The sequence below is a fragment of the Nycticebus coucang genome, chromosome 14, assembly GCF_027406575.1.
Source record: "Nycticebus coucang isolate mNycCou1 chromosome 14, mNycCou1.pri, whole genome shotgun sequence".
Taxonomy (NCBI): domain Eukaryota; kingdom Metazoa; phylum Chordata; class Mammalia; order Primates; family Lorisidae; genus Nycticebus; species Nycticebus coucang.
In genome coordinates this window covers 16,954,806-16,981,162 of record NC_069793.1, presented here as the reverse complement: position 1 = coordinate 16,981,162, position 26,357 = coordinate 16,954,806, and the positions used below count along the sequence as shown (strand labels likewise).

Below are 26,357 nucleotides of genomic sequence, written 5' to 3'. Positions count from 1 at the left end.
ATTTGTATCTAGATGAATTCAGATCAAAACAATAACTGAATATTTTTCTTACACTGGGCTGGATATTTAGCTTTTTTGAACTTTGTTTTTATCTATCTGTAAAATGGGAATAATCATAATAATACCTACCTTGCAGTGGGAGTCAAGTGAGAAAAGCTTTAAACTAAGGAAATATAAAATTACAAAGATCATGATGACAATACAATTTTCATATTAAATTATTTATTATGTGAAATTGCATTTCTATTTAATAACATTCTAATAGCATTTTTCATCTCTGCATTCCTCACTGTGTAGATAACTGGATTTAACATGGGAGTGACAAGTGTATAAAACACTGCTATGGCTTTATCCATTGGAAAGGTGGCTACTGGTCGCAGATACATAAAAATACAGGGCACAAAGAATAAAATAATAACTGTGATGTGGGAGCCACAAGTGGAAAGGGCCTTTTTCCTCCCCATAGAGCTGTGAGTCTTCAGGGAGCGCAGGATGATCACATAGGATATCAACAACATCACAAAGGTGATCACAGGGATTACCCCACCATTGGCAGCAACAAGGAGACCCACTAAAAAAGTGTCAGTGCAGGCCAGTTGTATCAGGGGGAAAATGTCACACACAAAGTGATCCATGATGTTGGGGCCACAGAATGGGAGCCATAATGTCACTAGAATCTGCCCAATAGAGTGGAGGAAGCCCACTGTCCAGCACACACCCAACAGGAGGCAGCAGATGCGGTGGCTCATGAGGGTCACGTAGTGCAGAGGTCTACAGATGGCCACGTAGCGGTCATAGGCCATGACCACCAGGAGGACAATCTCTGAAGCACCTAAGAAATGTTCAATAAAGAGCTGTGTCAGGCAGCCATTGAAGGAGATGGCTCTTGTGTCAGAGAGCAAATCAGCCAGCATTTTAGGGACTATGGAGGAGGAATAGCAGGCATCTATCAAAGATAAGAAAGCCAGGAAGAAATACATCGGGGAGTCCAAAGTCTGGCTACAGACTATGGTCAACACAAGGAGCAGGTTTCCCACGACAGTGATGAGGTAGATGATAAGTAACACCAAAAATAGAATTCTCTGCGTCTGAGGATTCTGTGTCAGTCCCATTAGTATGAATTCAGTCACATTCATCGTGATTTCTTTTATTTAAAAGCTGATGACAAATTCAGAAGTGGTGGATTAACCTGTAAAAATAAGATTCTTTTAAAAAAGGTGATGGACTCTATCCACTTTGGATTTTCAGATACACCAAATACATTTTATTATTTTATTTTATTACTATTATTTTGTTGGGACACTCAGTTGTCCCAGGCTAGAGTGCTGTGTCATTATAGCTCATAGCAACCTCAAACTCCTGGGTTCAAGTGATCCTTTTGTCTCAGTTCCCGAGTAGCTGGGACTACAGGCATGCACCACCATTCCTGGCTAGTTTTTAAATTTTTTAAAGTAGAGACAAGGTCTCACTCTTGCTCAGGCTGTTCCCAAACTCCTGACCTCAAATAATCCACCTGCCTAGGCTCTCACACTGCTAGGATTATAGTGTGCCAGTGTGCCACGCCTGAAGACATTTTAACAATAAAAGCTATTTTCTTTCATGGTATTTGTGAGGTGAAGAAACATGCTACTTTTTCTGTTTTATAAACAGTGATTAGAGTAAATATTTGAAGCTGACTAATTCACTTTCTTATGGGAATGCAGAACTCTCCATTACAACCCGTGATCACTGCCCTTTGCTAGGGGACATTTAGGGGTAGGGAACTCACCTGTGAAAAATCTGACTCCTTCTCGGGCAATAAGAGATGTTCGAAAGCCCTTCCTTAAGTGGATTTTTGAAAACTCTTTCATGACTTCTGTGCCTGCACACAGCTGAGGAATCCTAATTCATCTGTCCTCTTCTATTTAATGCTATTTAGATAAGCTGCAGAGAACAGGGCTATATCTCTCTTGTTCACCTTTTTATGCCCTACCGTTGGTTCAGTGTCTAACTCACAAAGGTCTTCAATAAATACCAAGCAAACAAGTTGGAAGACTTTACTATTTCCTCTATTTTCTTTTTTCCAGGTTACTCCAAAAAAAATGTGGTCATGATCTTTTTTAGAAAAAAGTGGGATAAAGTTTGGAAAGTAAACTCCATGTACTCCCTTCTCTCCTTTGGATATGCTCTCACACTTTTTTACCTTGATAGTCTGGATGATCTTTCAAGGTCAGCTTTACCCAGCTGCTTGACCTCTGCGCACCAGGCAGTGCTGACTGAGGGCCAGAGACTAAGGAGAGAAGAAAGGATGACAGGGTATTTATTTGACTGGTTCCCTTCTGTGGCTTGGGTGCCTATAACCAAGGCTGGGGTGGACCTGTGCAGCTCCAATTACTTTTGGAATTGTGTGATCACCTTCTGACCCTGCTGTCTCCTGCCTGCTTGTGGTGAAGATGGCCTAATGTTACTGCCAGCTCTGGGGTGCTTTATCATGCCTTGTTAGCTTTCTTTAACCCTAGCCATAAATTGAATACTAATCTTAATGAAGTCCTCTTCCATCTTTATTTTGAGTATGCTATTTCTTGCTGAGACTTCAAAGGATACAGAAAGTTTGAATTTTTCCCCTGTAAATGTAGCTGATCCTTGAACAACATGAGTTTGAACTGAATGGGGTTCACTTATTCATGGATTTTCTTCTGTCTCTGCCAGCTCTGAGACAGCAAGATGAATCCCTCCTATTTTCCTTAGCCTACTCAGTGTGGAGACAGGGGGATGAAGACCTTTGTGATGGTCCACTGGCACCACTACTCCCTGGATTTGTTTAAAAATCAATGGTAAATGATGGAGCCTGTGGCTCAAAGGAGTAGGGTGCCGGCCCCATATGCTGGAGGTGGCGGGTTACAACCCAGCCCCGGCCAAAAAAACTGAAAAAAAAAAAAAAAAAAAAAAAATCAATGGTAAATGGAAATAAGTAAAAAAGTGATTTTCCTTTAAAATAAATTTATTGTATTTAAAATCATCTGTACTTCTTTTGATATATAATGGCTAAATATATTTAAGTTTTGTCAGAAAGAAGTATTGTGAAAGATTTTCAAATGTGATACACACATCACTGGACATCTTCAATGTGCGCGTTGTCTGTGCCAGTCTTTGGGATTATATAATTCTATGGAGTTTGAGCTTTTCCCTGTCTTTGAGCTATTTTACAAGTTTTTAAATTGTAGAGAACTGACAATAATGCAAATAATTCATGTTCTAGAATTAAAAATATTGTCTGCTGGAGGTTCAGTAGCCTCCCTAACCATTGCACATAAAGCCAATTGTACATTTATTTCTAAATACATTACACATCTCTGATTGAACAATGTTTAAATGTGGTTCCTTGAATTCTTCCTTAGACTGATTATAATCTTGCTAGTTCCATCATTAATGAGACAACAAAGTACTTGCCATGTGTTCATTTTATACATGTTTGAAGATCATGATTTATGCATCTTTTGGGAAACTTCTTTTGACTTTTACTATTAGAATTACGTAAAAAATCTGAAAGACTCACAAAAACTCACATATTCTTATCCTGTTATTTCATCATGAGCTTTTCTGAGTTATTGCATTTGGGACTTGTTTCTACTTAAACAACTTATAAAAATTTCTTTAAAAATTTTGAAGTCCATGAAAACAAAATATGCTTTTAGATAACATTCTGATTAAACTTATTAACCTTTTTTCTAGTCCCCATAGTAGACTTAGCTAATATGAATATTCTTCACAGTAAAGTGAAACCAAGTTGTAAAAATTATGTCAATTTGGCCATGATGGACTCACATGTGTGTGTTGGGGTGGTGGGAAGGAAATGTAATTAAATATAATTTTAAGCTCTATTTAAAAATTAATAAATTCATTTTCAAATCTTCATTTAATCTACTATGTGCATTCTAGAAAGTAGAGATATCACAGTGAAAAAAAAGAAAAACAGACAAAGTTCCTATTTTCATGTCCTAGTAGGGAGAGAGAGTAGATAGTAAATTTTTTTTTTTTTTTTTTTTTTGTTGAGACAGGGTCCCACCCTATGCCCCTGAGCAGAGTGCAGTGGGAGTGGTAGCTCACCACAACCTCAGACTCGGGCTGCGGGCACCCCGCTGCCTCAGCCTCCGGAAGCAGCTGGGATTACAGGCGCTCGCCGCGGCGCCCGGCTGGGTTTTTCCATTTTTTTCACGAGCGCGGTGGCTCACGCCTGTAATCCCAGCACTGTGGGAGGCTGAGGAGGGAGAATCGCTTGAGCTCAGGAGTTCGAGACTCGCCTGAGCGACAGTGAGACCCCGACTCGTGAAAAAAAAGTAGATAGTAAATTTAAGAAGGCATTATATACATCAGATTGACATACCTGTCATGAGAGAAATAAAGCTGAGGAAATGATGTGTGTGGTCTGCAGAGAGGAATCCTTGTCCACAAGGTGGTCAGAGAAAGCTTCCTGGAGAGGGAAGGCATAACCAAACCTGCAGGAATCGAGGGAGAAGTGGAGAAGGTATCTATGGAAAGAGTTTCCAGGTAGAAATATCAGCAAGTGAAAAGTCCCTGAGGAGGAGGGGCGGCTACTGCCAGTGGCCTGAGGATTCAGTGTCTCTGGAGTGGCATGAGGCGTGAACCAGGAATGGTTGGTGGCAGAACTTGGAAGGCCTTCAGACCATTGTAAAGGCTAAAACTTCCCCACAAGTGACAGGCAGGTTTTGGGCTTTGGTAGGTTTTTGCACAGCAGAATGACGTGATCTGACTTAATTGTCAAATAGATGATTCTGGCTACTGTAAGGAGAATAGGCTACAGGGGAGCAAGAACAGAAGCCAGTGGCCTGGTCATCCAGGTGCAAGTGCTGGTGGTCTGGACGGGGTAGTAGCAGTGGAAATGGATGCATTGTGAAGGGAGATACAGTACAGTTTGCTGATGGCCTCAAAGTCAGGTGCAGACAGAGAAGAGCATAAATATTATTTCAAAGCTTTTGGAGTATACAACCTAAAGACCATATTGCCATTTATTGAGATAATTTTATATGTAGAAGCCACAACTGACAACCAACATTTGCCTGAGTGCCTATCAAGTACCACACACATGCAATTGTTCTATCAACACCGTGTCACGCAATCATTATCCCAGTGGTTCTCAACCTTTCGAATGCCGACCCTTTAATACAGTTCCTCATGTTGTGGTAACCCCCAACCATAAAATTATTTTATAACAAAATAATTTCACGGCATTAGGAAGGTTGAGAACCACTGCATTATCTGAATGTAACAGATAAAATAACTCAAACTGAAAGAGTTTAAGAAAGCTAATCCATAATGGGCTGCAAATCTAGCCTTCCTTTAGAACAAAGAGCAAAGATAATTCTGCAGAGTGTATTTGACTTTGGGAACTCTAGATTATTGTCTGTACAGTGAAGATAATTAGCTCATTGTTAACAGTGAGAGTAAAACCAATAACAGCTTAGTAATTAGTACTACATAGGTAAAAAGTATGTAGCTGTAATATCACCTACTTTAATTCACAATAGAAATTTTTAAAAGAGTATATCATTGTTGACTGAAAATGAATGGCTTTTCACCATGCCTATTAAAATCAGTGTTCTTTCAATGAAGATTTATATATGTACACCACACGAAAGCAATACATTATTGAAAAAAATGAAAACGTGTTTGTCTATCATTTATCTGCATGGTTTTTATCCACCCAATATTAATTTTTTTCCTCCTTTACCAATATTATTTTATGATATTTCTCTCTCTGTCACACACACACACCCTACATCGGAGTTATTGGTTAGTTTTGACATTAGGCAGATAGTGGCAGTGTTTGTCACACATGATTACGGTTTTAACATGAATGTAAAATATTATTTTATGACATAAAGAAATATATTTACTTACCAGAGTTGTCATTCACTGATACTCTTTCCTTTGAATTCTTCCCCCCTCCATTTTGATGTTCAGCAACCTTTCTCTCCTACAAAAAAAAAAAAAAGAAAAAGAAAGAAAGAAAAATAAAAATAAAAAAACCCTGCTTTCACTGCTCTCCAACCCCTTCTAATGCCTCTACATTTTTTTGTGTGTGTGCTGAAGATAAAGTAAACATTTAAAATATGTAATAGAATAACTTCGTAACTGCCTAGTTTTGAAGGACCCATGTAGGTTTTTAATTACTTTAAAAAGCAAATGACTGCTATTTCTTATGTAAAGATACTAAGAATTTGAAAACATTAAGCCTCCAAATATTCATGTATTTTATCAAGTAGGAGAATTTCAGTCATAGGGAAAGAGAAGTCCTTGGTTTTAGCTGCTTTCAAATGTGATACTAGCAGTCACATCTTTCACCAAGAATCCATGATATTTGCATGTACCCTTCTAATCCAGTAATATCGTAGAATAACCAAAAGCACATTTACAAGCAATGCTTTCCACACTGAGAACCAGACTACATGTACGTCAAGAATGGATGTATTTAATTAGTACAAGAATTTAATTAGTAAAAGCGAGTAACTCTTTTCACCTCGTTCAAATAAGACATCCTTTTTTATTTTCATGAATTAAGGGAATATTTCTCAAAAGTCTTCAACTTAATAGAAATATGTGTGTGTATGTATATATATGCATTTACTATTTTGTTAAGTTTATACATTTTCTTTAAAAAATATAAGCAAAATTATGCATGGAAAAATATAAAAATAAATATAGCAAAACAGCATTGTTATGGTAAATGTTTATTGCAGTGATAAAGCAGACATTTTTCTCTTTCCTTGCATTTAAGTGTAATTAATGTTTTTCTGCAATTTTACATTTTTCTCACTTTAGAAAAGAGAGATTTAAAGAAATTTTAATACTTTTCTGAATGGTCTAATAGCTCTTTCTCATCTGTATTGCCATGTCTGTGCTCTTAGGAATTTTAAAATTTCTGAGAAGTTTAAATATTAAGGAAATTGAGGCTATTATTTCATAAGATATGTGAATAATTTTATTGAATTATAAACTTCTGTGTGAATGTTTGCCATTATTAGTACATGTAATCATCAAAAACTAAGATTAATTGACTACATTCACACTGTGAAATGTACTTCACATAAATTATTTCATTTAATGTTTTTTAGAAGATTCATACATGTATGTAGCAGAATGGTTCCTCCTTCTGTCTTACAGGTAGAAACACTGAGATATGGAGAGGTTAGACCTCATATCCCAGGACATGCAGATAATGAAGGGCCGACCTAAAGACATAACACAAGTGTGTAGAGCCTCATCGTGGCTCCACAGAACCGCCCATGCAAAAACTTACCCAGGCAGTTAGAGTTCTCCTTCCCTAATATCCATCTTTCAACAAAGGCTTTAAGAACTGTGTCTCATCCTAACTCATAGAGGCATAAAAAATTTATTCACAAACCACTTGGGAATTTGAAACATGTCGATTTTTCAGATTCCTCTGAGAAATTTCTAACTCCCCTCTCAGGAGAATGTAGAATTGTTTTCCATGAGGGTTTCCATTGAGTTTTACTTTCGTGTGTGCAGATAAGTGTGGATAAACTAGTGTCATGTTAGCACTGAGTCCATGTGGTGTTTGTTTTCAATAATGGACCACATATTCGACATTGGTCCATTAAGATAGTAATGCTATAGTTTTATTTTGGCGTTTCTATGTTTAGTTATGTTTAGATATATAAATTATTACCATTGTGTTGCAATTGCCTGTTATTTAGCCCAGTAACTTGTGGTAAACCATATAGCCTAGGAGTGTAGCAGACTCTACCATCTAGGCAGGAGTATGTAAGTATCCTCTACGATGTTCACACCTTGAAGTCACCTAATGATGCATTTCTCAGAATGTATCCCTGTCTTAAGTGACATATGACTATATGTCATGTTAAATCAGTTAATAACATTTTTCAACCTGCTCTAAATTCACTATTCAAAAGTATACACATTGAGCACTCATTATCTGAAGGCCACTTCTATATGAACACCAAAATAACCTTATGAGATGAGTACCTTATTCCCACTTCATAGACAGAGAAAGCAGGGCTCAAATGGTTTATTTCATTATCTGGAATGCTCTGTCTAGTAAGCAGTAGAACTGTGAGCCAGTTTTACTCTTTCAGTTCCACTATGTTCTCTGCCATATTTAAGAGCTTTCCAAAATGCAAAATATCTGGGAATTGTTAGAACATATTTTACCTTAAGCAGAATAATAATCCTGAATTTCGTATGGTGTTAATGAGAATTTTCTAAGAATTTGAGCCCAGAGAGGCCATATTTTATCTGTGAATAGGTAACCAATAATAAAATCTTAGATGCTAAGAGCAGAATGGGTTCTTAGAGATTATCTAATTCATTGTTGTCATTTTCCATGAAGTAACTAAAATCTAAGGAAGGGAGAAAATTTCCCAAATTGAAATATCAGGTGGTGAGAGATTGATGATCATAATTCAGTTTCCTTAGAAAATTCTAAAAGGAAGACAGACAAATGGACAACAAATATCTGATAAAATATTCAACATCACTAATCATCAGGGGAATGAAAATTAAAACCACAATGAGGGTCCATCTCACTTGAGTTAGGATGGATGTTAGTGAAAAAGAAAAAAACAGCCAATGTTGGTTGAGAAAAGGGAACTCTTATACCCTATTTCTAGGAATGTAAACTATGACAGCCACTCTGGAGGACAATACAGATGTTGCTAAGAGAACTATAAGTAGAATTGTCTTTTTGTGCCCTCACATGGCCTTTGTGTGTGAAAGAGGTCTCTTATAAGTACATTGGTCCTAATGGATAAAGACCTTTGTTTATAAACACTCCAAGATCCTACCATCCTGCTACTGAGTCCAAGCTCTCATACCATTCAGCACAGGGAAGCTAAAAGTTGAGAGACATGATGTTGGGGCAAGAAAAGTGACTTTTATTCAGAGAGCCAGAAAAACAAGATGGTGGACTGGTTTCCCAAAGAACCATCTGAAATTGGTGTAGACTTTAGGCTGCATTTTATGTTATATGAAGGGGGAGGTATTCAGGAAGTAACTAAGGACCACAGAAATTGGGTGTTGGTTAAGGTCTGAGGAGGTTGTAAAACTTGTTTGCTCTTGGTTAGTTAACTTTGAATGAGCAGATCAGGTCATGACGTGACTATAAATCCTTAACATAGCCTTGATATTTGCACGTGTACATTTCTTATGTCCCCAGAAGTTAGTTTTGGGAAAGGGAGAGTTATCATCTTTCTTTTAGAGTTGAACTGTGAGCTAAATTATTCCTATAATTAGTAGGCCTCCATGCAGAGCTAAGCAAAAGCTTTTAACCTAAAAGATATCACAGCAGGGGGTCAGAAGCAAAATAGAGCTGGTCCTCCTAGTCTTCCCTTTTGCCTTTTTTTTAATTGTTGGGAATTCATTGAGAGTACAATAAGCCAGGTTACACCAATTGCATTTCTTAGGTAAAGTCCCTCTTGCAATTGTGTCTTGCCCCTAAAAGGTGTGGGGCACACAAAGGCCCCACCCCCCTCCCTCCTTCCCTCTCACTGTTCTTCCTTTCCCCACCACTTCCTCCTTCTTTCTCTCTCTGCTCTCCCCTTCCTCCACCCCCTTACTGTTAAAATCAGAGGCTGTTTCAATGGAAGGTTTCACACTTTTATTCCTCATGACAAAAAGTTAGCACCAAAATAGTTTACAAGTACACAGGTATTCTTATCACTAATGTATTTTTTTTTTTTTTTTATTGTTGGGGATTCGTTGAGGGTACAATAAGCCAGGTTACACTGATTGCAATTGTTAGGTAAAGTCCCTCTTGCAATCATGTCTTGCCCCCAGAAAGTGTGACACACACCAAGGCCCCACCCCCCTCCCTCCGTCCCTCTTTCTGCTTCCCCCCCCCATAACCTTAATTGTCATTAATTGTCCTCATATCAAAATTGAGTACATAGGATTCATGCTTCTCCATTCTTATGATGCTTTACTAAGAATAACGTCTTCCACTTCCATCCAGGCTAATATGAAGGATGTAAAGTCTCCATTTTTTTTTTTTTTTTTTTATTGTTGGGGATTCATTGAGGGTACAATAATCCAGGAGTCTCCATTTTTTTTTTAATGGCTGAATAGTATTCCATGGTATACATATACCACAGCTTGTTAATCCATTCCTGGGTTGGTGGGCATTTAGGCTGTTTCCACATTTTGGCGATTGTAAATTGAGCTGCAATAAACAGTCAAGTACAAGTGTCCTTATGATAAAAGGATTTTTTTCCTTCTGGGTAGATGCCCAGTAATGGGATTGCAGGATCAAATGGGAGGTTTAGCTTGAGTGCTTTGAGGTTTCTCCATACTTCCTTCCAGAAGGGTTGTACTAGTTTGCAGTCCCACCAGCAGTGTAAAAGTGTTCCCTTCTCTCCACATCCACGCCAGCATCTGCAGTTTTGAGATTTTGTGATGTGGGCCATTCTCACTGGGGTTAGATGATATCTCAGGGTTGTTTTGATTTGCATTTCTCTAATATATAGAGATGATGAACATTTTTTCATGTGTTTGTTAGCCATTCGTCTGTCATCTTTAGAGAAAGTTCTATTCATGTCTCTTGCCCATTGATATATGGGATTGTTGGCTTTTTTCATGTGGATTAATTTGAATTCTCTATAGATCCTAGTTATCAAGCTTTTGTCTGATTGAAAATATGCAAATATCCTTTCCCATTGTGTAGGTTGTCTCTTTGCTTTGATTGTTGTCTCCTTAGCTGTACAGAAGCTTTTCAGTTTAATGAAGTCCCATTGGTTTATTTTTGTTGTTGTTGCATTGCCATGGCAGTCTTCTTCATGAAGTCTTTCCCCAGGCCAATATCTTCCAGTGTTTTTCCTATGCTTTCTTTTTGTTGTTTCATGCCTTAAATTTAAGTCCTTTATCCATCTTGAATCAATTTTTGAGAGTGGGGAAAGGTGTGGGTCCAGTTTCAGTCTTTTACATGTAGACATCCAGTTCTCCTAACAGCATTTATTGAATAGGGAGTCTTTCCCCCAAGGTATGTTCTTGTTTGGTTTATCGAAGATTAGGTGGTTGTAAGATGTTAGTTTCATTTCTTGGTTTTCAATTCGATTCCAAGTGTCTATGTCTCTGTTTTTGTGCCAGTACCATGCTGTCTTGAGCACTATGGCTTTGTAGTACAGACTAAAATCTGGTATGCTGATGCCCCCAGCTTTATTTTTATTACTAAGAACTGCCTTAGCTATACAGGTTTTTTTCTGGTTCCATACAAAACGCAGAATCATTTTTTCCAAATCTTGAAAGTACGATGTTGGTATTTTGATAGGAAAGGCATTGAATAGGTAGATTGCTTTGGGAAGTATAGACATTTTAACAATGTTGATTCTTCCCATGCATGAGCATGGTATGTTCTTCCATTTGTTAATATCCTCTGCTATTTCCTTTCTGAGGATTTCATAGTTTTCTTTATAGAGGTCCTTCACCTCCTTCGTTAGGTATATTCCTAGGTATTTCATTTTCTTTGAAACTATGGTGAAGGGAGTTGTGTCCTTAATTAGCTTCTCATCTTGACTGTTATTGGTGTATACAAAGGCTACTGACTTGTGGACATTGATTTTATATCCTGAAACATTACTGTATTTTTTGATGACTTCTAGGAGTCTTGTGGTTGAGTCTTTGGGCTTCTCTAAGTATAAGATCATGTTGTCAGCAAAGAGGGACAGTTTGACCTTCTCTGCTCCCATTTGGATTCCCTTTATTTCCTTGTCTTGCCTAATTGTATTGGCTAGAACTTCCAGCACTATGTTGAATAGTAAAGGTGACAGAGGACAACCTTGTCTGGTTCCAGTTCTAAGAGGAAAAGCTTTCAGTTTTACTCCATTCAGTAAAATATTGGCTGTGGGTTTGTCATAGATAGCTTCAATCAGTTTTAGAAATTTGCCACCTATGCCTATACTCTTCAGTGTTCTAATTAGAAAAGGATGCTGGATTTTATCAAATGCTTTTTCTGCATCTATTGAGAGGATCATGTGACCTTTATTTTTGCCTCTGTTTATATGGTGGATAATGTTTATGGAATTGTGTGTGTTAAACCAGCCTTGCATCCCTGGGATGAAGCCTACTTGATCATGATGAATGACTTTTTTGATGATAAGCTGTAATCTATTGGCTAGGATTTTGTTGAGAATTTTTGCATTTATATTCATGAGTGAGATTGGTCTGAAATTCTCCTTTCTGTTTGGGTCTTTTCCTGGTTTTGGTATCAGGGTGATGTTTGCTTCATAGAATGTGTTGGGGAAGATTCCTTCTTCCTTGATTTTTTTGAATAATTTCTGCAGTACAGGAATAAGCTCTTCCTTGAAGGTTTGATAGAATTCTGGAGTGAAGCCATCTGGACCAGGGCATTTTTTGGTTGGAAGATTTTTTATTGTTTCTTGAATCTCAGTGCTTGAAATTGGTCTGTTCAGGAGCTCTATTTCTTCCTGGCTGAGTCTAGGGAGAGGGTGTGATTCCAAATATCCATTTCCTTCACATTGTCAAATTTCTGGGCATAGAGTTTCTGGTAGTATTCAGAGATGATCTCTTGTATTTCTGTGGGATCAGTTGTTATTTCGCCTTTATCATTTCTGATTGAGGTTACTAGAGATTTTACTTTTCTATTCCTCGTTAGTCTGTCCAATGGTTTATCTATTTTATTTATTTTTTCAAAAAACCAATTCCTTGTTTCATTAATTTTTTGAATGATTCTTTTGTTTTCAATTTCATTGATGTCTGATTTGATTTTGGATATTTATTTTCTTCTACTGATTTTAGGCTTAGATTGTTCTTCTTTTTCCAATTCCATAAGATCTCTTGTGAGATTGTTGATGCGCTCTCTTTCTGTTTTTCGAATGTAGGCATCTAAAGCGATGAATTTTCCTCTCAAAACTGCTTTTGCAGTATCCCGCAGGTTTTGGTAGCTTGTGTCTTCATTGTGGTTATGCTCAAGGAAGTTAATGATTTCCTGTTTTATTTCTTCCTGCACCCATCTCTTATTCAACAGAAGATTGTTTAATTTCCATGCCTTTGTGTGGGGTGGAGTGTTTTTGTTAGAGTTGAGTTCCACCTTTAGTGCCTTATGGTCTGAGAAGATACAAGGTAAAATTTCAATTCTTTTGATTCTGTTGATATTTGTTTTAAGTCTCGGGATATGATCAATTTTGGATAATATTCCATGGGGTGATGAGAAGAATGTGTATTCTTTATCTTTGGGGTGGAGTGTTCTATATGCGTCTATCAAGCACAGTTGTTCTAGGGTCTCATTTAAATCTCTTATATCTTTGTTTAATTTCTGTTTAGAGGATCTGTCCAGCTCTGTAAGAGCAGTGTTAAAGTCCCCTGTTATTATGGTATTATCAGATATCATATTGCTCAGACTGAGTAAGGTCTGTTTTAAGAATCTGGGAGCATTTAAATTGGGTGCATAAATATTTAGAATTGAAATGTCTTCTTGTTGTATTTTTCCCGTGACCAATACAAAGTGACCATCTTTGTCTTTTTTGACTTTAGTTGCTTTAAATCCACATGTATCTGAAAATAAGATTGCAACTCCTCTTTTCTTCTGAATTCCAGTTTCCTGAAAAATTGTCTTCCAACCCTTGACTCGGAGCTTTACTTTGTCTTTTGAAGCCAGGTGTGTTTCTTGCAGACAGCAAATGGATGGCTTGTGTTTTTTAATCCAGTCAGCCAATCTATGTCTCTTCAGTGGGGAATTCAAGCCATTAACATTTATTGAGATAATTGATAAGTGTGGTAGTATTCTTTTCATCTTATTTTGTGAGAGTCCATTGCTTAGTTTTATCTTTTGCATCAGTGTGGAGGTTAGGTTCTGTCCTTTAATTTCTGAGTTCTTACTTTGCTGCTGATCCATTGTGGTGGTCAGTGTGCAGAACAGGTTGAAGTATTTCCTGTAGAGCTGGTCTTGTTGTGGCAAATTTCCTCAATGTTTGTATATGTGTAAATAATTTGATTTCCCCGTCAATTTTTAAGCTTAGCTTAGCAGGGTACAGAATTCTGGGCTGGAAATTGTTCTGGTTAAGTAGATTAAAGGTAGATGACCATTGTCTTCTTGCTTGGAAAGTTTCATTAGAGAAGTCTGCGGTCACTCTGATGGATTTGCCCCTGTAAGTCAACTGGCGCTTACTCCTGGCAGCTTGCAGAATCTTTTCTTTTGTCTTGACTTTGGATGGGTTCATCACAATGTGTCTTGGAGAAGCTCGGTTAGAGTTGAGGCGACCTGGGGTCCGATATCCCTGTGAAAGCAGTGTGTCAGAATCTTTGGTGATATTTGGGAAATTTTCTTTTATAATATTCTCTACTATGGCTTCCATTCCTCTGGGGCATTCTTCTTCCCCTTCTGGAATTCCTATAACTCGTATGTTGGAACGCTTCATAAAGTCCCATAATTCTGACAGTGAACTTTCTGCTTTTTCTCTCTTCTTTTCTGCCTCTTTTACTATCTGAGTTATCTCAAGAACTTTGTCTTCTACCTCTGAAATTCTTTCTTCTGCATGGTCTAACCTGTTGCTGATACTTTCCATTCCATCTTTAAGTTCCCTAATTGACTGTTTCAGTTCCTTCAGCTCTGTTATATCCTTTTTATATTCTTCATATCGTTCATCTCTTATTTGATTCTGTTTTTGGATTTCCTTTTGGTTATTTTCCACTTTATTAGCAGTTTCCTTCATTGTTTCCATCATTTCTTTCATTGTTTTCAACATGTGTATTCTAAATTCCCTTTCTGTCATTCCTAACATTTCTTTATAGGTGGAATCATCTGCAGCAGCTACCTCCTGTTCTCTTGGCAGGGTTGTTCTGGACTGGTTCTTCATGTTTCCTGGAGTTTTCTGCTGATTCTTCCTCATGAATGATTTCTTTTATCTATTTCCTTGTCCTAATTTTCCTTTCACTTCCTCTTGCTCTTTAAGTTCTCGTGCCTGTGGAAGTTGCGGGCGGGTTTAGATGGATTGAACACACGAGACCACTTGCCGTTTTTCCACTGTTTTAGTCCTCCTTGGGGGCCAGAAGTCTCTCGCTGACTCCCTGTATCCTCACAGGGGTGATGATAGGCAGATTTCACCAGCCAGAGATGCCTGGAGTCCTATCTCCCCAGACTCAGGGTGCCCAGATGCAAGGAAGCTGTTACTCGGCCGCGATCTTGGTCCAAGTCCTACTAATGTATTTTCTTAATGCCTGAGTGAAGAGTGACTTTGAGTCTTTAGAGTGGGCAAAGTTAGAGAATAGATAAGCAGGTTGTACACAATAAATTCTGGATCCAAAAATATTTGATTTTTTTAATGACATTCTGGAACCTCAGCTTTATTTAGTAATATCATACACTACTGTTGAGCTGAGGTTTAAGTCTAATCAACTAAGTAAGCAGAAGCATTTCCAACATACCAGACTTTTCAAGCACGGCAAGGCCAGTTTTGTCATACAGGGTGGAAGAAATGCTTCTGTTGATAAGATTAACTCAGTAGAGTTTGGAAATTCAAATTCTTTCCATGTTTTTATTTCAATACTAGGGTCCTTATCCTTTCCTAATGTGGTATGGAGGATAAAGCTCTTGCCCAATGAAGTAAACACCAATAATATTTGTAGGAAACTCACAACAAATTTATAGGAATTATGTCAGTTTGGAAAAAAAGAGACTGCTTAAAATGAAATGTAAAAAGAATTTTGGATTCCCAAACTTCTACAGATATGAAGCAGGATGAGAAAACTACTAACGTACAATCAAGAGCATATTTTATAGAGAAGAATGGATAGCTCAGAAAACAAAACTGCGAGCCCAAATTGAAGAAAAACAGAGTCATAAAAAATTACTTCCAATAAACAAGGAACTGAAACAACTCATGCCTAGATGGGTTTTGGAATTGTGGAATTCACCCTGCTTTTCTTCATTCTGAAGGTAAGTATGTGCAAGAGTTATCTCATGCCTGTCACACCATCTTGCATCATTAGGGTGGGGATGAAGAGGCAGGTAACTTGTCTTTCCAGTTCGAAGATCTTCTAATGGAAAGGACTAATATTCAGGGAACTGTGTTCAAAGAACCACACCATGAGCCTTGTCTGTAGCTGGTCTTGATTTAGATGATGAGGTCCTGAAACTAGAATTGGAGCCTGATGTGAAAATGAAAAAGGGGACTGGAGAAAAGAGAGGTGATTGTATGTGGAAACAACCTAAATACCCACCAACCCAGGAATGGATTAACAAGTTGTGGTATACGTATACCATGGAATACTATATAGCCACTAAGAAAGATGGAGACTTTACATTTTTTGTATTAACCTGGATGGAGTTAGAACACATTCTTCTTAGTAAAGCATCACAAGAATGGAGAAGCAAGAACCCAATGTACTCTATTCTAATATGAAAGCAGTAGATGAGCTAATACGAGCTGGGGAGATGTAGAGGAATGAGCAAGTGGGGAGAGGGGAGGTGGGAGAGAGGATTGTGGGGGTCATGGTGTATGGCACGTCTCTTGGGGGTGAGAAACAATTATAAGAGGGACTTTATCTAACAAATGCAATCAGTGTAATCTAATTCTTTGTACCTTCAATTAATCCCAAACAATAAAAAAATAGTTAAAAAAGGGAATATATGTAAAAAAAAAAAAAAGAAAGGTTATTGTACTATGCTTATGGGAAAATGTATATTTTTGTGGCAATATAGTATCTTTTTTTTTATTTTTGAGAAAAGAGTTTCATTCTGTCACCCTCAGTAGAGTTCCATGGCATCAGAGCTCACCAAAACCTCTTACTCTTGTTTCAAGTGATCCCTTTTTTCCTCTTTTCAAGTGATCTTCTTGATGCAACATCCTGAATAGCTGGGACTACAGGTGCCCACCCCAATGCCTGACTATTTTTAGAGATGTGATCTTGCTCTTGTTCAAGGGTCTTGAACTCCTGAGTTCAAGCAATCCACCAGCCTTGGCCTTCCAGAGTGCTATGATTGATTACAGGTATGAGCCCAGCCAGTCATATAATACCTTGTTGTGTATGTTCCAAAGATTGCCATTTCCTTATCAAGAGGTAGGGTCTACCCTCTCTGCTTGAACGTGGTAAGAACTTTGTGACTGTCTTAACTAATGGAATATGGCAAGAAATGATTCTATGTAACTTCTAAGGTTAGGTAAAAAAAAAAAAAATACACCACTTCTGCTTGGCTCACTCTCTTGGGACGCATGCTTTTGTGTCATGTCAAAAACCCCATTACCCTGAAGCCAGGATGCTTGAGAGATCACATGGAAAAACCACATAGAAATGGGGGCAGATACTCAAGGAGAACCAGCTATTTTAGCCACTACTGCCCCACTGCTCAAGACTTTCAATCCTATGTACCAGACTTGTAAACAAAGAAACTATTTAGATGACTTCAGCGATAGTATATTTCTGACTGCAACCTAATGAGACACCATGAGCCAGAAGTGCCTAACTGACCTGTTCACAAATTTAAGACCCACAGACATGATCTGATGTAATGAGAAATTTATTGGATGTTTTATGCCACTAAATGTTTGGGTAATTTGTTACATAGCAACAGTATATAGAGACTACAATAGTGGTCAACACTGTGGTGGTGCTGGCTCATAAATTGACTAATGAAAAAAAAGAAACTGGAAAATAGAATAATTGATATAAAGATATATAAGAAAGGGTGGTATTATAGAATAGTGGAAAAGTAAGTGATTAGTCAATAAATTTGCTGGGAAATTTTAGTTAATTTCATTAAAAAATACCATATTTCTACCTCATCTGAATATTCAAATCCTATATTGATTAAAGAAGTTATTGTAATAAAGCAAAACTTTAAAATTTTAGAGAAAGTCATCTCTATATAGAACTCAGGGTAGGAAAGGATTTTGAGAAATGCATGTAGAGAACTTTATTCCTCCAAGATACCTTTGGTGCTTGGGTGCTGAATGCCTGACTGTATTTTCTCCAGTATCCAGATCTTAGATTCTCCAACCAGAAATTGGGAAGTTTCTAATTTCCTATATTGAATTCTTTTTTCATTAAAAAAATCTAGAGAACAGGGACTTTACCTAACAAATGCAATCAGTGTAACCTGGCTTATTGTACCCTCAGTGAATCCCCAACAATAAAAAAATAAAAAATAAATAAAATTTCATGGCTGGTTTTTATTCAACCTATTCAATTTGTTGAATTGCTAGAGGCATTCATATTTTTATTATGTACACTAAGTAAATCTATTCTAACTTGACAAAAGGATTATAAAGATCAACATTTTGCTTTTGGATATATGTTGTGGGTTGACAAGAGCCTTTAAAAATTATCTTTATGTGGGTGGCGCCTGTGGCTCAGTGAGTAAGGCACCGGCCCCATAAACTGAGGGTGGTGGGTTCAAACCTAACCCTGGCCAAACGGCAACAAAAAAATAGTCAGGCGTTGTGGTGGATACCTATAATCCCAGCTGCTCGGGAGGCTGAGGTAAGGGAATCATCTAAGCCCAAGAGCTGGAGGTTGCTGTGAGCTGTGACGTCACAGCACTCTAAAAAAAAGAAAAAATTATCTTTATAATGAAATATTAACAATTGTAAATAGAGAAGATATTTTTATTTTATCACTTAAAACAATGAGAATATATAGCTTATAGATAACCAGAAAGGTATTCAGTGTGCAAAATTTAACAATGTTCCCAAAATGTTTAATTTTCATTATTTTTTTAAAGTGTACCTAGAGAGTTTAATTTAAGGTAAGCAGATTCTGGGGACACTACTCTGATATGTGTGAGAAATATATATTTCAGCTACTGGAGGGGGCCAATTGATCTAAATAGGTAGAGTGGCATTGAATACTTTTCTGTCCAAAAATTGATCAGAACATACAAAATCAACCAAATTCTACCTGGAAATCTTTATGCCATAACAGTATAAAGTTAACAAAGTTCATTCTTACAATTTTATCCTCTGTGAACATATGCCATGAAACTTTAATTTCAATTAATTTGACCAAGACATTTATTTCTACTATTAGATTAACAGTTTTAATAATGTAAATTTGTAAGTTAAAATACCAATATCATTGACTAAAGTGAACAGGTTTTGGTAGATCACATTTTTATGTGCCAGGGACATTCCATAGCCCACAAATAAGAATAGATTTTTAATGTTCTCAGTTCCAAATCTGTTAAGTTGGTGAAGTGATGTATGTATTAATCGACTTGATTAAATCTTTCTATAAGGTATATGTATATCAAAACATCACACTGCACCTACAAGTATTAAATAAATATTATGTGTCAATTAAAAATAAATAAAAAGATCATTTTAAACATTAAAAGAATAACAACTTCCCACCCAATGGGTTCACTGCACGTGCACGCTTTCTAGATAAAGGGCATGCCTATAACTTTGACTGAAAATATATAAAAGCAAACCATGTAACTAATCTGTACCCCATAATATTCTGAAATATGAAAAAATACTTAAAATAAACCTAGAAATTGTTTTTCACCAAAGAAATCTTAACATTGTATGATTACATAAATAGTATTAGATATTAATTAAAACTATGCAATTCACTTAGTCTGTAAGGAGTAGAACATATTCCACGTTGATAAATATTAATTTATATGGCTGTTTCAGAATAAATAGGCTAAATAATCAAAAGCAATGATAACAATGTGAAAAAATGAAAATCATGTTCCACATGAGAGATACAGCCGTCATTCTACCAACGTCACTTTTTTACGCCACAGTTTCCTCATGGCAGTTTTCATTTCTGCATTCCTCAGCGTGTAGATTAGAGGGTTCAGCATGGGGGTTATAAAAGTTAAAACCACGGTCACGAATTTATCAACTGGAAGGGTAGACTTGGGCCGTGCATACAGAAAGATACAGGGGACAAAAAATAAAATGACCACAGTGATGTGGGCCGCACAGGTGTAGAAGGCTTTGTGTTTCCCTTCCGAACTCTGAGCCTTCAGAGAGTGTAATATGACCCCATAGGAAAGCAGGAGAATGAGGAAAGTGACAGTGCAAATTGCCCCTCCGTTGGCAATCATGGAAAGTCCAAGGTAGGAGGTATCCGTGCAGGCAAGTTCCAATAAGGGGTATAAATCACACAAAAAGTTGTCAATGACATTGGGGCCGCAGAAAGGGAGCTGGCAAAGAAGAAGAAATTGAACTAATGAATGAAGGAAGCCTCCAAACCAGGCCACCAGCAGCAGGAGAACACACATCCGGCGATTCATGATGATCAAATAGTGAAGAGGTTTGCAGATGGCCACGTATCGGTCATAGGCCATCACCGCCAAAAGAATGACTTCAGTGCCGGCAAATAAGTGGTCCAGAAAAACCTGAGCCATACAAGCTTGGAAGGAAATGGTCTTTCTCTCAGAAAGTAAATCTGTGATCATTTTGGGGGCAATGGCAGTGGAATAGACAGCATCTATAAATGATAAATAAGACAGAAAAAAGTACATGGGGGAGCCCAGGGAAGGGCTGACGGTGATGGTCACCATGATGAGCAGGTTGCCCAGCACCGTCACAGTGTAGATGAGCAAGAATGTGACAAACAGAACTTTCTGCCCAGCGGGGTCCTGTGTGAGCCCCAGTAGGATAAATTCAGTCACGTTGTTCCTCCTTCCCATGCGTTCCTCTAAAGGTATTGAATTCAGGTATCAGAGCCTGCAAACAAAAGGGCCGATAATAAATTTGAGATGATCACAAGCTCCATGTCTAAAATGTAATGTCCCCCCACAGAGCCTCCCATAGTAGCTCATTAGAAAATAAGTGTGCAGAATCTCCTCCCACAACTACCCTTTTTATTTTCATTAAATTTCTTGTTTCAGCTACAGTGAAGAGACTTCAGCATTCTAAAGTATGTGTGAGTGGGTGTATCTGTGAGATGATCTGTTAAATCAAGACAGCTGCTTTCTCCAGAGTATCTCTTGTGAAGACTGTATATTTGATGATTTTTTTTCTTGAGGTTTTTTTGCTCGCTGAAATGTACCATGAAAATAATTTCATATGTATTGATTTAACTTATAAATTTATGTTAAGTACTGCTCAGTATATGAGCACAAAATTATAGGCTGATGTTTAGGTATGCACCTTCCTGAAATACTTTACTCTGAGCTTCTATAATCTGGTAATAATTCACTCCCAGCAGTGAAAGAACCAGGCACCTTGTTAGTGCTCATTAAATGCTTATTAAACTTTAATTAAACAGACTTTCAAAGATCATCAGAGAGAAAGTGAATAGATAAAAATGTTAAAATTCCTACCAGCCATGAAAGAACAAGAAAAGCAATGTTTTGATTGAAAATAGACACACATACACCCCCACATACAAACGGAATTGCCATTCAATGCAACATATGTTATAAAGGGGAAAATAGGATAATACAACTCAAAGTGAAAGTGGATGAGCACTACACAGACATTTTCCCCACTTCTCAAATTTGTTTAGAATTCATTATGCTGCTCATGATCAACTCAGAATGCCAAAAATAAAGATTTTAGGCAAAATCATGGTATAGTAGACAGAATATGAAAAATCCAGAAATATCAGTTGATTTTTAGCTTAGTCATCTTGTGAAAATCAGGTCCTATCTTATATTCCTTATTGGAAACGTAATGATTTTTCTAGGTTTCTGCATTTTTTGTCATTGACGCCTTTATCCTAAATGACATAACCTTTTTAGTGGTAGACCATTTTTATATTCAGCAGCTTAGCATGTGTTAAACGTTACTCGATTCCTAACATAACCAATACATCAGTTATTTTATTGATTAGTTCTTTGCTATCTGAGTTCATGCTGAGTACAGTCATTCTCATTAAAGTCTGTCGGGCCTTTCAGATGTGATCTAGGGCCACGTTCCATGTAATGTGTGCAACTGTGTGTTAGCAGGATCATTTTAAACGTGCTCCATTTGAGTGTCCACATTTGTTCAAAGTGTTCTTGAAGGTCAGGAGATTATTCTATCCTTTGTGCTTTGGGGGAAGCCAAGTTACCCTAAAGCACCAGAGGGAGAGTAAACGTATGAACAGGAAGAAGATAAGAGATAACTGAGAAAAAGGCAGATAAGAACAAGCAAAGGGCATAATACGCATAATACGTTGAACAAAATACGCTTTTAAAAGGGTGAGCAGTTTGGTTTCGGGGCCTGAATGAAAATACAGGAATTTCAGAGTCCAAATCTGCCAATCAGGTGGTGGTCTGGAAGGTAACAGCACCAGAACCAGCACTTACTTGCTTTGATGGATCTTTATTTTTCTTGACCAAAAAAAAGAAAAAATCAAATTTTAAACTTTATGATTTTTTTAGTAGAAAAGATCAGCTGCCTGAAGAACGAGTTCCATCTTTGGAGAATCTGACATTTTACTGTATATACATATGCATATAATTAAATATCTTTACTCACAATTATTAATACATCTTCATTTGTGATAGAAAATAGGAAATCACACTTCATGGGGGCTGTCTGAGCATTCAAGTGGTAACTTCCAGTCAGAGGGTCTCTCCTGTTGAGTAATTATAACAGTTATTGTTTATAACATGGTAACAGGTCTCTTACCTGTTGAGTAATTATAACCGTTATTGTTTATAGCACGGAAAGCATGCAATACATATTTCACTATTGAAATTGTTCTTAGGGGCATGACTACCAATTCAAATATCCATCAACTAATGGATTGATATATAAATTGCGTTATTATGGTATATTATTCAGCCTTAAAAATGAATGAAATTTGTATACATGCTACAACATGGATGAATCTTGAAAACATGCTAAGTTGTGAAAGAAACAAACCACAAAAGAACAAATATGTTATGATCTCACATTTATAAGGCACTTTCGTAGTCATAGAGAGAGAAATTACAACAATGGTTACCAGAAGCTTAAGGGGAAGGAGGAACGGTGAGTTATTGTTTAACGAGTTCACATTTTCAGGGTGAAGTGATGAGAAATTTTTGGAGATGTATACTGATGGTGGTTGCACAACAAGGTTTTATGCATATTTTACAACAATTTAATTAATTAATTAATTTATTTTTATTAAATCATAGCTCTGTACATTGATATGATCATGGGGCATCATACACTCGATTCATAGACCATTTGACACATTTTCATCACAATGGTTAACATAGCCTTCCTGGCATTATCTCAGTTACTGTGCCAAGACATTTACATTCTACATTTACCAAGTTTCGCAAATACCCCTGTAAAATGCACCACAGGTATAATCCCACCAATCCCCCTTCCCTCTACCCATCACCCCCCTCCCTCCCCTCCCTTTCCCACTTCCCCCTATTATTAGGTTGTAACTGGGTTATAGCTTTCATGTGAAAGCCCTAAATTAGTTTCATAGTAGGGCTGAGTACATTGGGTACTTTTTCTTCCATTCTTGAGATACTTTAGATCAAACTTTTGCTCTTCACAGATGGTATGATTGTGTATCTGGAAAACACTAGGGACTCTACTACAAAACTCCTAGAAGTGATCAAGGAATACAGCAGCGTCTCAGGTTACAAAATCAACACCCATAAATCGGTAGCCTTTATATACACCAACAATAGTCAAGTTGAAAAAGCAGTTAAGGGCTCTATCCCATTCACAGTAGTGCCAAAGAAGATGAAATATTTGGGAATTTACCTAACAAAAGACATGAAAGATCTCTATAAAGACAACAATTTTTAAAAAACAACAATAAAACATCTACATACAACCAGAACATTTAAAATACTGTATAGAAGGAAGCAAATTTTAAAGAGCTACAGGAATCCTTACTATTATCTTTATTGTATTAAGATATAAAATAAGTAATTGTTGGATTCTCTAATTTATATTAAGCACTACAAAATAAATTATTGTAAAGACCATATATATGTTATGATATATAGTTATGCTGTGTTATGCACTTTCTCTATTTCAGTTCGAACTTAAACAATTCTAATAAAGAAATTGGAAAGATTATCGCCATTGCACTTACTCTATTAATATTCTGTAAAATGAAGGAAATGCGTGAACTATCTTATTCTTGGAAGCTCTGGCAAAAAACCATTTGAGATCAAATGATAAAACCTTTTTCTTTTTTAATTATTATTATTTTTTTTTGCAGTTTTTGGTTGGGGCCAGGTTTGAACCTGCCACCTCCGGTATAGGGGGCCAGCCCTACTCCTTGAGCCACTGGCGCCACCCAAAACCTTTTTCTTAAGAAATAAAATTTTGAGGGCGGCGCCTGTGGCTCAGCGGGTAGGGCGCCGGTCCCATATGCCGGAGGTGGCGGGTTCAAACCCAGCCCCGGCCAAAAAAAAAAAAAAAAAAAAAAGAAATAAAATTTTGAAAATACGTTATCTGGGTTTTCTATTTCCTCTTCCATCACTCGCTCCAAATCTAGGCTTCTGCAATTTTATCTCTGGTCCGAGAAGACAAGTCAGGATTGCCATCATATCAACCCAGGAGTGCCTGCAAGGAAGCAAAGACGGTCTGCTGAGTCACCGAAGCTGTTTAAGTGCTTTGTCACAAGGGATCTCTCTCTTTTTGCCTGCACAAAACACGAACATATTCTGCATCTTTTATAAATATTTTACAGTTTAGATTATTGAATTATCCAGAGTTGGCTTCAAGAATAAAAAGTTGACATGACTGATGAATCATCAAATGTTAAAGTGATCCCTGAGGACACCTATCAAGAATTAAACAAATTTTAAAACTCACTGTTATTTTCACTGATCTAATTAATTGAATGAAACTTTTATAGTCAATAGTGCACAGAGCTGGATAATCCAAAAACAATGTAAGCATTCCAAATAGTATATGAAATCAGCACATTGTACCCCATAAATGCATTAATGTATACATGATCTACCTCTTTATGATCTAATAAAAAAAAGAAAAAATAATAAAAACAATGACCTGTTTTGGATATTTTTAAAGCATTCACATGACTGCTTTAAAATGGGTCAGGTCCAGTAAGGTAATGGCTTTTATTTTACCTCTTGATGGTAACAATAACACCCAAGGATAAAACTTCTTCCATGTAAGGGAAGATATGACTGAGCACTTGACAATGAACAACAAAATGTTACCTGAGTTGTTCTAGCTCTTTATCTTCAAGGCTGCTTGCAAATTAAATCCACTAAGGAATCATACCCCAGAGAACTGCACCTTCCACATGATCCTTCCAGTGCATTCTATATTTCTAGAATCTCCTCCTGGACAGCAACTTTAAGATAATTAAGTGAAAAAAACAGAAATCTAACAGCAAAGAGCAAGTCTCTGCGGCTGATGATTCATGTTTGAGAAGAAAGTAAAGGAAGCCTGCAGAGACTGTTGAGAAGGGAAGGGGAAAGTAAAATTTCCCAGAGAGATGGAGTACAGCCAGATTGACTCACCCATGAAATTGTAAGTCACTTTAGTTTTAAAATCGCTAATGAACAAGGCCTGAGGTCTTGTAAATCAATGTCAAGTACAGGGATTGCATGAAAATGTGGAGGATCTGGAAAAGGGCATCTTCAAAAGGTATCACTTCTGGGCCAGATGAGGATGCGTAATAAGGAAAGACCCCCTTGGGAGAGTTGGTGGTGTAACAAAGCAATCAAAACTGGGTTGGACAGAGAAAGACACTGACGTGAATGAAGTTGCATCAAAGGCCAGTATCATAGGCAATGTTGAGGTGGGGATGGCTTCACAGATGTCCAAGTCAAGGCAAATAGTCTGGACCTTTTTACCCTTAATTGAATCAGTAATTAGATGCAGGCAAAGATGAGCCATGATGTGGATGCCTGTCAGATATGCATAACTTTAATCTCATAATAAGGAAATTATCAAATCCTTTTGAACAGATATTCTACAAAGCAACTAAAAGCTACTCCTTAAAATTTTAATGTAACAAAAAGCCAAAGAAGAAATACAGAATTGTTCCAGGTTAAAATAAAGAGACATAACAATAAATTCATGATCACAGATTTTTATCCTTGAACCCCCCACCAAAAAAAAAAAAAAAATTACATGGCAAACATTGATGGGATACATGGTGCTGTTACAGTATGGATATATATTGGGTAATAATATTGTTTAAGTGTTACTTAATTTGATAAATCTTTATGTTCATGCAGGAAAATGTCTCTGTTCTTATAAGATATACGTGTTGAAATATTTGGAAGTAAAATCATGTTGTCCAGTTTCCAGAATATCTGAAACAATCTTGAGAATGAGTTTTCTAGTTTCCCTACCAGTGATTCTACTGAAAACCATCGTAATTAGGACAATGTGATACTGACATAGGTTAGACACTTGGATCAATGGAAAAGAATGGACTCTAGAAACAAGCCCTCACATTTATTGTCAAATCCTTTTTATAAGGGT

General features: G+C 37.1%; 2 protein-coding genes across 2 annotated transcripts; both read right to left on the bottom strand.

Annotated features, from left to right (window-relative positions):
* Window positions 1-218: 218 nt before the first annotated feature.
* LOC128564347 (olfactory receptor 140-like) lies at window positions 219-1,148 on the bottom strand (the record flags this gene model as incomplete). Its single annotated transcript, XM_053559845.1, has 1 exon — window positions 219-1,148. A coding segment is annotated over one exon (930 nt), but the record flags the coding sequence as incomplete, so codon positions are not given.
* An 18,554-nt stretch (window positions 1,149-19,702) lies between these two features.
* Window positions 19,703-20,698, bottom strand: LOC128564346 (olfactory receptor 4A15-like). The gene has a single exon (XM_053559844.1). It carries the CDS (start codon window positions 20,627-20,629, stop codon window positions 19,703-19,705), a length of 927 nt encoding a protein of 308 aa, XP_053415819.1. The 5' UTR covers window positions 20,630-20,698.
* Between the last annotated feature and the right edge of the window lie 5,659 nt (window positions 20,699-26,357).